This window comes from Chelmon rostratus, chromosome 6, assembly GCF_017976325.1.
Source record: "Chelmon rostratus isolate fCheRos1 chromosome 6, fCheRos1.pri, whole genome shotgun sequence".
In the NCBI taxonomy this organism is placed as follows: domain Eukaryota; kingdom Metazoa; phylum Chordata; class Actinopteri; order Chaetodontiformes; family Chaetodontidae; genus Chelmon; species Chelmon rostratus.
In genome coordinates, this window is record NC_055663.1 from 3,707,087 (window position 1) to 3,723,329 (window position 16,243).

General features: G+C 43.7%; 1 protein-coding gene across 11 annotated transcripts in view; it reads left to right on the forward strand.

The window, feature by feature from the left end:
• Nucleotides 1-16,243, forward strand: part of mical3a (microtubule associated monooxygenase, calponin and LIM domain containing 3a) — a 64,188-nt gene that overhangs the window by 43,537 nt on the left and 4,408 nt on the right. For 5 of the 11 annotated variants that reach the window (XM_041939787.1, XM_041939792.1, XM_041939794.1 and 2 more), the window contains 9 exons: nt 1,195-1,266; nt 1,398-1,511; nt 1,599-1,678; nt 1,764-3,813; nt 3,910-4,004; nt 5,550-5,600; nt 6,349-6,456; nt 8,288-8,381; nt 10,395-10,445. In XM_041939787.1, the coding sequence (XP_041795721.1) occupies nt 1,195-1,266; nt 1,398-1,511; nt 1,599-1,678; nt 1,764-3,813; nt 3,910-4,004; nt 5,550-5,600; nt 6,349-6,456; nt 8,288-8,381; nt 10,395-10,445 (2,715 nt within the window). Of the gene's footprint in view, nt 1-1,194; nt 1,267-1,397; nt 1,512-1,598; nt 1,679-1,763; nt 3,814-3,909; nt 4,005-5,549; nt 5,601-6,348; nt 6,457-8,287; nt 8,382-10,394; nt 10,446-13,306; nt 13,716-16,243 lie in introns of those variants that run through there. The other 6 variants (XM_041939790.1, XM_041939798.1, XM_041939796.1 and 3 more) reach the window with 5 other exon arrangements.

The following is a 16,243-nucleotide window of genomic DNA, read 5'->3' on the forward strand; positions in this document are numbered from 1 at the left end:
TTTTTCTGGCGCATGCAGAAACACGTGCAGAGACCAGTAAACTCACAAGCATGCATGCTGTAAGGCTGTTACGCTCAAGAGTTCGGCTCTCTTGGGTTCAGATCAACAGCTGTATTTCACCTCTCACTTCCCGACCTCTCATCCAACCCTTCAAACTTCCAAAATATCTATTTTCTCTTTACTCACATAGTATATTGTACTGCAGTGAAAAGTATTCCAGAGACAGATCAAGGCTTGAAAACACTTAACACTACAGTGTTTCTTGCTCCAATGGGTAAAGCGTGAGCTGTTTCCCTTGGAATCTGCTATTGCTGCTGTACATTTTTGGACTAACCCTTAAACAGCACTTGTACTTGCTTAACGTTGAGCTGGTGAGGTACTTTATCAACTGTTCAAAAACTTGAGTGACTGGAACGAGAGTCCTACACATGCATTTGATTTTGTAGGCAGTGCTCGTGTTCAGGGTCGAAACAAAGCTTAATAACACTCCCCGTGTTCTCAGCCCCACTAGAATCAGGTGTTCTGCCACCTGAACAATGACCTGCTTAGTGCATTTAGCAGAGGTGACTTTCAAGGTGGTGAAATCATTTCAGAATTGCATGAATTAGCTGTGAGGGTTCGTCCCTGTTTTTAGGTTTGTAAGAACAACTGTCTCTCCTGTCAAATTTTGTTTACGTGAGGGGCCTGCTGCTCATCTTTTAACCAACGTCATTAACATTGTGGTTGTGCTTTTGCTTTGGTCACATGTCTCCATTTGCTATGTTGAAAATGGAGAGCTGCATGTATCTTTTTACTAATCCTCCTCTGTGCCCATCCTTGGTTCTTATGTATTGATAGATCTACTGTACATGATTTAATTTAACTAATGTATGATTTTCCTGACAGAAAACGTTGTTTAAAGCTGTTCTCAGAAAAAAAAAGCCTTTTTCATCCTTTTTCAACCGTTCATTTTTTCCCATAACTGCGCTGCACTCTTCAAAATTGGTCTTGATAGATTTTTTCATTAAGGGATCTTGGAACACTGATGCTCTCTTTTTCTTTTTTTTTCTATTTAGCCTTCGGTAAGAATATCTGAGAAAAGTCCAGTGAAGGTTGTTAGGAAGTTGAAAAACTTCTTGCTCTGTTATTGATTGAGAGAAGAGAGAATATGTAACCAGGTGACTCATTTTTTTTGCCATTTCTTTGTCATGCCAGAGCCCTGTGACGAGGATCTGGAGGCAGAAGCAGACAGTCCAGATATGGAGCCTGGAACAGAGATGGATCAAGGTTAGCAGTTAGAATAATATGAATAATAATGAATCCAACAATTCTTTCACAGCATGTTTGCTTCACAAAAAAATTATGCTCCTTTGCAATAAAAGGACATAAATAACACATATGTTGTCTTTAAATTCCAGATGACATCCCTTCAGATGCAGAAGCTGAGGCTCGTTTGCATCAGTCAGAGCATGCTGAAGTGGTTCCTGAAGAAGACAAGAAATCAGAAAGTCTGAAAATGTCCTCCAGTATTGGTACATGTCTCTGATAATTCCTCTAAGTTGATAAGTCAGATACAGTTTTAGACAAATAAAAGGCATTTTTGTTATTTGTGCATTCAGAGCCATCCAGTGTCAGCCCCATGCAGAAGGAAGATGTTGTTCTTTCCCCACTCAAACCATTCCCAGAGCTTGAAACACAGGTGAGAGAATTCCACACTTCTCAACTCAAGGGTTAGTTTGTAATGTTAGTTTTGACTGACTCTGGATCATCTGTTTCTTTTCCAGATACCTCTGGTCAAGTCTCCTGGGACCTGCTTCTTCCCAGAACCGTTCATGCCAGAGGAAACGAAGCCTGACAGCATGACTCCCTCTCCTCCTCCAGCTGCCAAGAGCCCGGTGTGTCCCTCACCTGTTTCAGTCCAGGATCCTTCCTCTGCCCCTTCTCCTCCTCTCAGTGCTGCTGCTGCTGTCCCTGCCTCACCCCTGCCCAGTTCAACCGCCAAATCACCCATCAGCTCTCCAGTCAATCCCGCCATCGAGTCACCTGTCAGATCCCCGGTCAAATCGCCCACTGGCTCCCCAATCCGCTCTCAGCCCACTCCCTTACCAGAGACTTGCACACCTAAATCTCCTGTCTACCCTCACCGCTCTATTTGCCCTCTCACAGGCAACCCCCTCTCCCCAATCTGCGCTCAGCCTTTGCCCTGCCAGGAACCATCGTCACCCCTCACCTCTGACTCTCCCGTCAGAACTCAGCCTGTCCCCGGAGTCACCTCCACGCCCATGACCAAAGCAGACAAGGACACCCCTGAGCCCTCAAAATCCATAGATTCCTCAACAGAGGACACTCCATCTAAAAAGACAGATATCATTGAGGAATTTTGGTTAAAGAGTGCTGAGATCAGGAAGAGCCTCGGTCTGACACCTTTGGACCGCAGTAGTAAAGTCTTAGAAAAGAGTGTCGTTAAGGCTCCAACGCAGGACTCCACCCCTGTCACGACACGGTCTCCAGATGTGCCTGAGGAACAGAAGCCTGCTTTTACTGGCCGCTCCGTCATTCGCAGACTCAACATCACTCTCGAGGGTCAGGTAATTACCCCCATCGCTCCTGCAGAGCCCAAGAGTAATGGCTCTGATAAGAGGGACCTCAGCAGCAGCTCTGGCTTGGGGTTGAATGGGAGCATGGTCACAAGTCAGACAGCTAACAGTGACAGCTATAACACATCTGACTCCACCATGCTGACTCCGCCCTCCAGCCCACCACCTCCTGTGCCTGCCAATCAGTCTCCGGCCGTGTTTAGGCAGCAGAGACACCAGGTGTCCTGGAGCAACGGAACAGAAAAACCTGCGTCTGAGCGTGCCAAAGAGCCAGCAAAAACCAAGAGTCCTGTTCCTGCACCGAGGACCCAGCTGAGCCCCGTGTCTGCACCCAAACCTGCACCCAGGAAGGTCTCCTCACCTCAGGCAGGTCCAGAAACAGCTCCAGTGGTTGTCATGAGGGAGAAGAACAAGAAACCACGGCCGGAAGAGGTGAGGAAGTCATTTGTGGAGACGGTGGAGGAGATTCCGTTTGCTGATGACGTGGAGGAGAGCTATGATGAGCGGACACCAGACACGAGCATGAACAGGTACTACACTCCACCCACCAGCAAGCCCAGCAGGGAGAGACCTCCCCTGCATCTGGCTCTAGCAATGGAGAATGGTAAACCCAATATCCCTGTCAACCCAGCCTCTAAGACCCAGAGGGCAACTCAATTCTCCCCAGAGGCCAAGGAGATCGCTGAAGAGAGAATAAGGGCCAGAGAAAAGTCCATCAAGAGCCAGGCTCTGAAAGACGCCATGGCCAAGCAGCTAACCAAAATGAAAGAATCTGACGTAGACAAGGGTGCCGCACCCAAGGTGGCCTGGAGCGTAACCCCAGATGCTGCTGGAAAAAGTAAAAAATCAGCCGTATCTCCGAAGACATCAGCCGTGAAAGCCCTGGAGTCGAAGAAGGTGGAGACTGTGCCCGAGCGCTTCTTCAGCAGCAACAAGAGCCTGGACAGCTCCGCTGCTTCGTCAGACGGCTCCACCGCGAGCAAGAGCAAGAAACGAAGTTCCCTCTTCTCGCCACGCAAGAATAAGAAAGAGAAAAAAGCCAAGAACGACAGCAGCAGGCTCTCCGGCACAGATGAGACGCCGCCCAAACACAAGTCGCTGTGGAAGGCCGTCTTCTCAGGGTACAAGAAGGAAAAAAAGAAGAAGGACGATAAATCGTGTCCGAGCACGCCGTCCTCCAGTTCCACCACTCAGGACTCTGGGAAGAAAACAACATCACCTCTTGGGAAATCATCAGGTAAGAAAGGGGATCCAGTGCAGTTTTTGAATGTGATCTTTTTTGGTATAGTTCAAGAACAACAACATTTCTGCCTTTGCTTATTGTTTGTTACAGACTTGAAATCGCGCAGAAACTTGAGCTTCTCCGAGGACTCTGATCTGTCCTGTGACGATGTTCTGGAGAGGTCCTCCCAGAAGTCGAAGGCAGATGTGAGTCACAGTAGACGCAATTAGACACATCACACCTTTGTCATTAGATATCTAGACAGGTATACACCCCTCACCAACAACTCACAAGCAGGTGGCGTGCATGTTTAAAATGCCCAGTGTTTATCCTCAGCAGGCGTGCCTACTTAGCCTTCCCAGAGCAGAGTGAATGATTCTGTGGACCTGTCCCCATCACATCTGTTCTCTCCATTCCTGTTTTACTTTCATTGAAATCATGTCTTCCACTCCCAGCGGCACATGGACATCTTTGACCTAGTGTCAGGCATGCAGAAGGAAGCGATAAAGGAGGAGAAACTGGCGAAGGAGAAAAAGAGGGAGTTAAAGGAAAGACAGAGGGTGAAAGAGAGGCATAAAGAAAGACAGCGGGCAAAAGAGGTTGATCGAGAAAAGGGGAAAGACGATGAGGAGGTATTGTGCAGAATGGAGTGAAATGATTTTGAATTTCATGTGAGCATAATTTTGCAAATATTTTTAATATTCTGAGCATTCTACAAACCTTAAGTTCCTAAAGCTTGCATCGGGCTTTTTGATTGGTTTTTAAAGTCGGGTCAGATATAAGAATGCTTACATGCTTCCCTCAGAGCAACAACAGTATAAATAAATATATTGTGCTCAACACCTGCAATAATGAAATGCACACCATAATGAGATCCATTAGCAAAATTACTAAATGAGTTAATTCTTCAAAAGTGTGATGCATTAAATTTGCAGGTGGCGCAGATCTGATTAGGTCTGTGCAGGAATTCAGCGCAAAAAAACCCAAATTTCTATAATAGCATTTTTTTTTTATTTGAATCATTTGCATTCATTATGTTTGACTGAAATTCCGAATGATTTTCTCCGCTGCTGCTCAGTCTGTGTGTGTGTGTGTGTTTCTGGTGTTTTAGTTAGATACAGTTGAGTTCAGGGCCAGAGGCATGAATTCATTTAATATTGTAAATGCATCGAAGAAAGGCTGACACGCTCCCATTGTTTTTGTCCTTTTGAAGATGTATATGAAGAATGAATTGACACTTTGTGATTCTTCATCTGAATTTGGACTTAATGCAGCTGCCATAGCAGGAGGTTAAAGCTGGATCATGCCTGCCAGGCCGTAAATCAGCCAGCGCCCTCAGGGATCGCGTAGACTCGTCTCTCGTGACTTTTGTGGTGTTAGTTTAGTTCTAGATTTTCAGATCTGTGAATGTTTTAGATATATTCTTATAGAGATGATCTAAGACTAAGACTTATTAGACCTGCCTCACTGCTTTATGGTGAGACGGTCTCTAAAATCTTGGAAAATCTTACATGATTTGTAATTGTTGTTTTGTTGGACTAATTCCTGATTAACATAGATGTATAAAATGTCGCTGCACCCTCCCATTTTGTTGTGGTGTGGCATATTAACATTGCCTGTTTTGATTGTACCAGCTAAATTGTTACCTTTTTTGGTTTTATTTTGACCAATTTCACATAATCATTAACCCATTTAATCATATCATCTGTATCATGTTTGTTTCCTCCCTTTTTTGTTTTGTCTTCCCCAAGTCTGTTTATGTCCCTCACGCACTGGCGTTCAAGAGATCGTACGCCACAAAGGTAGTATTACATACGTTCCCATTGATAACCCCCACCCCCCCCAACACCCAGCCCTCTGCGCATGTGCCAGTAATAACACCTTACGTGCATCTGGCCTACACTAACGCTCCTCTCTGGATGCATGTGACAGTCTGACCACAGCGCCCACTCACTCACTGCTCTGTTAAAACATCACTCTCATGGCTCACCTTTCTGGTCACAATGATTCTTCCACATCTCCCCCCATCAGGGGCTGCTCCTCTCTGACCGGTATGATATTAACCTGCCTATCTGTCACTGCGGCACTGTTTTTCCTCCAGTCTGGCTGCTGGAATAACTTTGACAAGTTTTCCTTCACTACTATTCTGTCTTTCTCCTGAATTATGCCAGCTTTTTTATGTCCTCACAAGTCAACTAATAGGGGAAACATCCCTGCTTATTCAAATACTGTATTGTTATGGAAGATGCCATAATGTGAAGAAGGGTTATAACCGTGAGAGCGGCAGTGAAGTTGATGTGTGTGTCACAATGTGTTCTGAGATGGCTCATGTTCCCAATTTATAGGCCTAGTGAAGCCTGTAGATATGTTACATTTTCCAAGATAGATTACATCATGCTAGTCAGCCTTGTCCCTCAACTTCTACAAGGTCTAATCCCCCTCCTCTCCTGTTCAACTTTCCCGAAGGGCCAGGGCCCCGTGGAGTCAACAGCACACATTAGCAGCTTGTGAATGGGACTTCTCTAACTCATGTTTTTGTTGTTGCACCAGAAAACCTACACGGAAGAAGAGCTGAATGCCAAGCTGACTCGAAGGGTCCAGAAAGCAGCACGCCGACAAGCCAAGCAGGAGGAACTGAAGAGGCTGCACAGAGCCCAGGTAACTGACCTTAGGTGGTCCTCTGTCGTCGCCTCCATCGCCACCCTCAGTTGGCGTTTCTGGTTTAGAGTGAAATGTCTCCCGAATGGATGGATCAACATGAAATGTGGTACAGACATTCATGTCTTCATCTGGATGAATTGTAATAAGTTTAGCGATCTCCTGACTTTTCATTTAGGGCCGTCACCAGGACAAAATTCCAGCTTGTCTTATACTTTCAGCTCTACTTTGCATTATGTGCTAAATGGCAAATGTTAGCATGCTAACACGCTAAACTAACATGGTGAACATTGTAAATATTATACCTGCTAAACATGTTAGCATGCTGATGTTTGTGTTGGTTTACTCACTGTGTTCCTGTGCTGAATAGGTCTATCAAACAGCAACAAACAACAAGAATGTTTTCATCAAACGTGACAGTTATTCTTGTCAGCTGCTTTATATATATGTCTTCTCAGTGGTGCATAGAGGCTGCATCAGTGTTGTCCTGTTGTTTGTTTTTCCTTTTTAAACTTACCCAATGTTCACTCTAATGTGACTCAACCCTCTTGGATTGTGGCCAACGTCATCCTTTGGTTAGGAAATCCACTGTGATTGATGTTGTAACTCTGCAGTCAGACTCCCAGTCCACTGACTCAGCACTAAGCCACAGCTGAAGTCTCTCCTCCTGGAGCTGTGGTTAGTTGATTCCTTTTAGTGGCTATTTGCAGAACGCAAACCACGCTTCTTGTTTAGCTCCTGCTGCTGCGTGGCACTGATAAAGTTCAGCACTGAAGAAGTTTGAGTCTGAAGGGAAAAGAAAACTTTTAAATTCAGCTGGTTCTGCTCATTTGATGCATCTCTCATTCCACCCCTCTCGTCGCTTTGCCCACAATGAACCAAATGTCATATAGTATATTGTATATATACAGTATATAGTCATAATGGAATCATACACAATATATTCAGCTATGAGCTAAATTCTCTGTAAGCTAAATTTGCCAAAACCAATTTGAACTACTTTAACCTGGTTGGTTTTACACGGATCAGTCAAAGACGTCATCTTCAGTTACTGTGCACGTATTTCTGGCAGATAGTAACCAATAATACCCGAGATGATACATAACAGAGAATGACTGCAATTAGCACAGAATAATAAAAACAATTTTTTTTTTATGTGACTTCATGAATTAAAGTTCTAATTTAAAAAAGTAAGATATGTCCTTAAGGTTAATACTGGTTTCTTATATCTGGTTGCATTAGTGATTTAAAAGTAGGTAGAAGTATTTGCCTTGTTGCACCTGCTCCTCCAGTAACAGATCCTCAACAGGAGACATTCACTGACAGCTCCTCCACTTCTTTTGACACTGACCACTTAAGATGAAGCATTAATAAGAACTGATTTTGATTTTGCTGCATCCCCTCTATCACTGCCCTCTTATTCCCTGCCACCGCCGACACCAATAACAAGTGTGGTGTGGGCTGGAGAGAGAAGAACTATGAAATATTAATAGAGTTTTGTTTTTTGTCTTTTTGTCGAAATCGTGAAATATTTGTCCGTCCGAACAGGCTTACGTACTTGTAGACATCAATACAGCTCTAATTAGCAGAACTCCTGTTGTGCCCTGAGACATTTATTTTTAATGAAGGTAAACTGTTAGAGGTAACCTCTGCAGCCTCCTCCCTCAGAAACTTTGTGGGACAAATGAGTAGCAATTAGTCCAGCTGTAGACCTTATTATTCTGTGCGCCCATCTGTGATAACTCAGGTTGTTTATTGTAGTTGCGCCCCTGTGTTGACGCGCCTGTGCATACCATCAGTAACGTGACTCTAAACCTTCCCGTCCGTTCAGATCATCCAGAGACAGCTGGAGCAGGTGGAGGAGAAGCAGAGGCAGCTGGAGGAGAGGGGCGTAGCTGTGGAGAAAGCGTTGAGAGGAGAAGCAGGTAACCGCTTGTCACCTTCATACATTTCTCTAGCCACAGCATTTGGCGCGGTGTATCATTAATGATGCCGCAGACAGACGTAATGCTCATATTCAGTGAGCGTAAGGTTGTACTTTCATAACACATACTGTAAAACTGTCTCCTCATTAACACTGTTGATTTATGGTATGTACGACAGTTAAATCTCGTTTTTACGTCAGCGCTGGCTCTGCGAGACCATGTTTTATCTTCATATGTTATGAGTTCAGCCTTTGCTGCAGCTCTAAAGGGAATAATAGAATAATATCGATGATTAGGAAGATGTAACGTAGAGGTGCATCACCTCAGAAAAGCTGTCCCTCTGCGATGATTGAGACCGTGTTGAAATCACGGTCTGCGTTTACCATTTATCCAGCTGCACCGAAGCACATTTCAGCACGTAGATTTGTGTGCAGAAAGTCATGTTTGTTTCTCCAAAGTAATAAACCCAAATTGTTCTTGACAAGGGACTATCACAGACAATATACTTCCCAGATGAAGAATACATTATTTGTTAGGGGAGCAGCGCAGTTCATTATTTGGCACAGTTTTATAAGCGTGTGAAGCATGACTAGCGCTCAGTAGCAATAACACATTATTTGCGTGATGTGCGTTTTGTATGCGAGTAAGGTACTGAGGTTGTCCTTTACAGAGCTGACAGCATATTCCATCCTAATTTACTTAATGGTGACGATAAGAGAATTTGAATAAAAGCTTTTATCATGCAGAGGCAGGGACGTAGACGCAGTGAATATTCTCTTAAATTCAGCCATTTTCCCATCAACCAAATTACTATTTACCTTTTTTCCATTCAACTGTTGAGCATGTTTTAACTTGTTTACTACTCTACTCTCTTAAAGGGTTGTATAAAGGTACTTATACATTACCCAAACAGCACAAAAGAAGATCAGGTATTAGACTTACTGTAGTTTCCTTTCTTTTCTTTTCTTTTTTTTTCTTTATTAATGACATGTGACACTGTTATGTAGGCTCCATCTGTGGTGACACAGTGCAACAGTTCTCCATCTCTGAACATGTCGACCTTTGTTCGTTCATAACACGTCTGCCATCGTCAGTCCGAGCTGCATGCGATCGGGAGAATGCGTGTCCCTGACATAGATTTCTGTGTGCTCATTCTGGATGTGTTTTGTCTCCTTCACTGCCTCTCGAATGAGGAGAGTTTCTGTACTCTGATCAAGACTCAGATCACGTCACATTTTGGTAAATGCAATCAGAACGAAAGAAACCAAACATAAATTGGTATGCAGGCTCATAACTTCTTTATTAAAACATTTTCGGCAAATATTTGCTGTGGCTGAATGACTTGACGCAGATATTTGTTGAGATCTCATTGATATCTTTATTTTTTATTGTGGTGAATAACAGCAATCCAGAGTTGTTTCTGACTTTATCTGTTGTACTCAAAGGTCTCACTTAGCACTCAACAGCTCTCTCAGTCTCAACTGATGGAGCATTAAATCATTCAATTAGTGTAATCGAACTTTATTGCACATGGATTGGATTGTACAGAAGTGGAGAAAAAGCTTTTCTCAAGCTACAGCTTTGTCAAATTAAATGCACGCAGTACATAAAAACAATTTCCTCAACATGTCGGCACCCGGCACATTACGAGAGGCTTTGTGTGATTTGAAGCAGACTGAGCCAGTAAACAACAATACAGCAAATCTATGTTGCGGCCTCCTATTATTGTTGTTATTATTTTTGAAAATGCCATGTAGCCTTGCACAACCTGACTGCATTATGCTCTGTGGTGAGTACTTACAGACTCTCTTTGTTCTGAGTGTTGCTGCAGTGTGTACGTGTGTGTCCGAACATGTCTGCAAGAACATGCATGACTTGCTGTTGTTGGAGAATTTTGTGTGTGTGTGTGTGTGTGTGTGTGTGTGTGTGTGTGTGTGTGTGTGTGTGTTTGTGTGCCCAGATTGGGGGCTGTGTGAAATAACTCCTATCTCTAATATATCCCTGTCATTGTAGACTATTGGGGAGATTCTAATTACAGTGAAATCCTGGACTTGCATCTGGGCGGTATGTATTTCAAATCTGTCGCTTTAAACTAACCTAATGGCTAACCCAATCTGTCCTCTCCCTCATCCAACTACTTGAGCTTTGTACCCCTCTTATCTACCCTCATTTGCTGACTGACTGGCTGGCTGGCTGATTGGCTGGCTGGCTGCCTGGCTCGTAGCCTCCTTGCAATACTTGCTGCGCCTGTAACTCGCCCACCCCTCCACCCTCACTGGGTTTCTAGTTCAGACACTTTTTGCATCAAACAGAGATCAGACACTCGGCCTCATGCTGTCCTCTTAAGATCGTCTTTGATCTCAGTAAACTTATAAATGATAAATGAATGAATTAATGAGTAACTTTTATTTGTCACTGCTTAGCACACACGCTGCACAATACAAACCGCAGCAGAGATACAAACGGCGACATATTGCAGAGACGGGAATCCAAACAGCAGAATACATAGCTGCGTTCAAAGACACACTGCAGAGAAACACTGAGGAGTGCTGCAACGGACACAACAAAATAAAAACAGGAAGGAAGTCAAACATGCTACATACAGAACATGCTTATCCTCTGTGTATTCAGTTAGTTAATGCATCTTTTGTTAGCTAAAATCATGAGAAACTCAGAGCTACATACAGACTGTTAACACACTCTTGGTTTTGCCCTTTACAGGATTTGTAGACAAGAAGTAAACTATAGAACAACACTATCATTTTCCTTAAAAAGGAATTATTACAAAGAACACAGAACCATCAATCAACTGCAGTATTATTGTATCTACAAACCTGTCAAGAAACACACACACACACACACACACACACACACACACACACACACACACACACTGTGAATGTATCCTATTGGCTGCCCTGGACTCACTCACACTAAACTGCTGGCATGGCTCGTAGCTTCCCCTCCAAGCTCGGTGCTGCTGTAGATCTGTCCTGTCGTCCCAGCAGTGACTTCCTCATACCTGCTCAGTTGCATAACTCCCCCCGAGTGTGTGTGTGTGTGTGTGTGGTGTGTGCTGTGTGTTAATAGGCAGCCCCAGGCCCTTAGTTGCTGTGTTTAAACCGTGATTCGTCAGCAATAACACTGTGTCCACCGTGTCTGGGCGGGACGTCTTGCGGCTGCTGTCTTCTTGGCTTGTTTTGAATATGAGTGGAATGCATCTTTTCCTCCTCACTGAAGCTGAGGTCAGCAGGCCTTATGTTAGAGAGCAACGTAGTTATTCACTGTCAGCGCAATCCTCAACAGGAGCGAGAAAAAGGTGCATCTTCACATGTCTGAGCAGGGCCTGTGCTTCTCTGTGGTGTCGTCCTGCTGGTTGTTGTCACTCATCAGACAGGAGATTGCGTGGAGTTTAGATGAAAGATGAACGTATGTTCACAAGAGAAGTTTTCTAACGCAACCGGGGTCGGGGTTCTTAAAGGGGCATGACGTCTCATCAGCTCAAATCCCACTTGTTTTTGTGTTTTTGGTTCCATTTATTGTGTGTGAATGCCAAAAATCACTTTGATTGTCTGCAGCTGGATGCGGTGTGTGCTCTGAATGTGTTATGGAGGCGGTTTCCTGCGTGATGATAGCTCTCTGTTAATCCTCTTTTTCTTACTATGTTTAGTCCTGGGATGGGGAATTGCGACTGAATACCTGGCTGGAAGGTGCACAGTTGCTTTATCAGCATGCTTGTATTTGAGCCCTGTAGGGGGCACCACAACTAAAGCAAGAATCAACATATCTGTACTCTTAATCTGCTAGTTTTATGTAATTTTTACATCAATCATCCACTTTCATGACTATACAATTAAGGATTTATTGAGCGTTAAGTGCTAACAATGCATTTCATAACCTCACATGCATGGTTTGGCAGAGCCATAAAAATTTCATTATGTCCAAAATAGATACTCAAAATTGCAGTTTTCCCAGCAGACTTTTATTATTTCTCTGTGATAGTCCCTTGGAGTAATTATCTGGGTTTTCACTCTCCCAGCTCCTTTACCCACCGGCCTCAGAACAGTGACTGCCTCCTATTTGGTGTAATTCTCCCTGAATCTTCTTTACGGTACACTTATTTCACGGTCTTTAGTTTGGGGTTTATTATGGTTGCATCCACTGTCTATGGTATTACTTATGGGAGAGAATCTTTTAACCAAGTGCATATTAGAAATTAGAAAAAGTCCTAATTTGCACTTCAATAGTAGCTGCACTTCAGAAGTCACCACGCTGGCAGCAGATTGAGCCGGGTGGTCTAAACATGTTTAGTAGTGTTTACAAGCAGAGGCTGAAACATCTTGAAAGAAGAAGCAATTATCTGTGTCTGAGGATGGATCTCCTGGTGATCAGTAATGGCTTTAATAATGGTCTTAAATCATTTTGTGTGCTGTGATAAACACTGGCCGTGTGTGCAGGATACTCCCGTTTCATAACTGACATAGGCCGCTGTTGTCTAACCGGAGATTATCTAAAGAACTGCAGATGTGAGATGAAACAGGGCAAATATTTTCCCTTATGTTCTCCAAGTTTTCTGTCTGCTCTTATTTCAGTTTCCTATTTTTACCCCTTTCTTCATCCCTCACACCACACAGATGAATTCTCCCACCTTCTCTCTCTAGGTGATTTGTCCTCTCCCTATCACAGTGCTCCTGCCCTCTTTTGATTTTCTCCTCCATGTTCTCTCTCCCTCACCACGGCCCCTCTTTCTCTTCCTCACCCTTCTCCTTCCCCCTCCACCCACACCCTGTGTCCTCTGCTCTTTTTCTCTCTGTAACATCTCCGCTCTTCCTCCTGCTTTATTCCAACCATTCTCTCTCTCTCTCACCCACCGATGCACCCACCTACGTCACTCCCTCACACTCTTTCCCTCTGTTTTGTGGAAGTTGAGCCCTTTGTGGGGATGCCACGCCGAAGACCTCTCTCCTTCTGCCCCTGCTGTTCCCCTGAAGGTAACGTAACCTCGCCGCCGCTGCTGACAGTTGTGGCGGGTTACCACAGCAACCGTAAGGATCTCCAGAACCGGGCTACTCCCTTGCGCACCTCCCCATCATCCTCCCAACTGGTCCTCCTCCTCTTCCTTTCCTCACCATTTGTATGTGATCAGGCTCAGTAGATTTCCCCAGAATGTGCCTAGAGCTCAGTGAGGTATTGAGATATTTATCTTGAGGAAGTTGATAAAAAATGTTAAAAAACACTCCAAATATGCATTTCATCACAATTTTGAAAGGTACTGGTCTGTTGATCATATTTAAATGTTTGGACTCCACAAACCAAATAAGGAGCCATACAGAACCACTATCGTTACTTTGAACTCCGTTGTACTTGCTCCTTGGCTCCCACAGGATAGATGTTCCAGGTATTTTTTTTTTTTCAGGTTACATAATCTGAAGCCCCACAAAATGATGTAGGTAGCTTTTGACATGTCTCTTGACTTAAAAAGCAAGAGGTTACTTCTGTAGGTAGTAAACCAGTTAGCCGGGCAGACAAAGACACATTTTAATCCATTCCTTACACTTTGGCTCGTGGTGTTTTTGGTTTAGAAAGGAAAAAAAGACCCTACCATCCAAACTATTTGTTATATAACTTATATCAGCTTATTGTATAGCTCTTGATTAATGTAGTTCACACTGTTTCAACACGAGGATCAAGTCAAATCTTGACAGGCCTGCCTGCTAATGACCATCAAAACCAAATGTCATTTTAATTTTATCACGACTAGGTTGAAACTAAGGATGCGCCGATCCATTTTTTTACAGGTCTGATTCAGTTTTGGATATCGGCTAATACTCTGCGAATCAATCAGATACCAGTGTTTAATGACGAAGCTGTAGGCATGAGACTGAGATGATTATTTCATGTGTAAGGCAGCATCAGAATCAGGTCTTAAACATAGCTGTCCTTACTTTGTAACACAAATAAGTATAGAGATATACATTTTGTGAAATGTGCACCAGCAACTTGGTTAAAAAGCTTCAAAATTAGCAGACAGTAACAAATTGCTACTGTATGGCGTGATTGGCCAGTCACTTTTTGGGTGGCAGTGCTCGATTGTTGGCCAGCAGCCCATGGCAAGCTTGAGCAGCAGAATACGTACTGATGTATTGCTGATCTCATCTACTGTATGGTGTAAACGCAATGCAGTTGTAAATAAGTGGAGGTAGGGAAAAGATCTTCTAGATAATTCTAAGTAGCAGCATTCAGTCAAAGGGGAAACTACTCTGCTGTAGTGTGTCTTTAATCAACAGCATGTGTTCTGTTGTGCTCAAATGAATCGGAGAGCATTTGGGGTGTTTTTTTTTTTTTTAGGAGTTCTGCCTCTTATTTATTTAATGAAGGTAACAAGTGTCATGTAATCATAAAGTAATATAAGACAGAGCCGTGAACACCTGGCACGTTGCTAACTTGCAGGACGGTTTGTGGTTGACGGAGTGAGAAACTTGCATGGTGTGATGATTTGTTATAAATATTCAACTCGTACTCAAGACAAGCCTTAAATAAAAATAAATGAAGGCATCATCCAGTTTGTGCCTGTATCTAACACCTGTCAGTGGAAGTTGTGCCTGGGCTTCTAATCCGTGTAAAGAAACATGCTTTTGTGTCCGTGTGTGATTTGGTTTCTTGTTCTGTTATTGCTGTTTATGCCTCGTTACCGGTGGTTCTTCTCTCCTTTGTGTTCGGAGCCTTTGGCTAAGGGTTGGTGGCGGTGGAACGGGTTGAATAGAGGAAATGAAAAATGGCCATTGGTAGGATAGGTTTGGATTCTCAGCCCTGCTTCTAAAATTCCACCTTTGTATTCCTCTCCAGTGCGAGCAGCTCTCCTCCAGCTTTGCCTTTCTGTCCCTTTTCTGTTAATTAGCAAAAACCAGCCCACAAGACCACAGCCATGCGATTTATGTGTGTACGATGTTTTTCCTTTTTGTTTTGCAAGAGCCTCCTCTTCCCCAGCTAAGTATGTCACGCTGCATCGAGGTTTGCCTTCAGGTGTTTCATTGAAGCTGCTTGGCTCCACCTGCTGCAGTCAGATAAATGAAAAGGATGCATCGCCCCAGCAGCAGACGTTTCTAAGCATGCCTCGTAGGCTGGTCTCCTCTGCATACAGTGGGACTGCAGGAGAAGTGTGCCGCTGCTCTGTGCTCTGAGTGACTGTGCTGAATATGATTATGAAACCTGCAGATGTGCAACGCATGATGCCAGTGGCACCTGAACATGCTTTACCCTGAGGAGTGTGAACCTTGCTTTAGCTCTCAATGATAAGTCATCCCATGAACATTTGACCTTGTAGTTGAGATGTAAAAACAGCAGAATAATTCATGCATTTTTAAAATTCTACCTTCACACCGCTCGACATGAATAGGATCTAAAAAGGATTTTATTTCTGCTGGTGGGTCAATATGTGGGCTGGGGAGGATGAAGAATTTCCATAGGTCCTTGGATTTACTTCTCTGTAATGTCTTTGCTACTGATTGGTGTGTTTGTGTTTTTTACTACCCACTCTGGAAAAAAAAAAAAAAAAAAAAAGATAGGAGGAGGTAGTTGCTCGCAAAGAGCGGCTACGTCTGGCACAAGGTCCAAACTGGGTAACACAAACTCTCAACTTTGCAACAACAGGTATACAGGTGTGTGTGTGTGTGTGTGTGTGTGTGTGTGTGTGTGTGTGTGTGTGTGTGTGTGCGTGCTTGTGCGTACATGGGTTGTGTGCGTGTGTGCACACTTGCCAAAGTTGAAACCTGTAGCTCCACGCCATCTTCTGTGCGTCATCTTTCAAGTGATAGTTCAGGTTTATTGAAGTGGGGTTGTATGAGGTACTTATGCACAGTCAG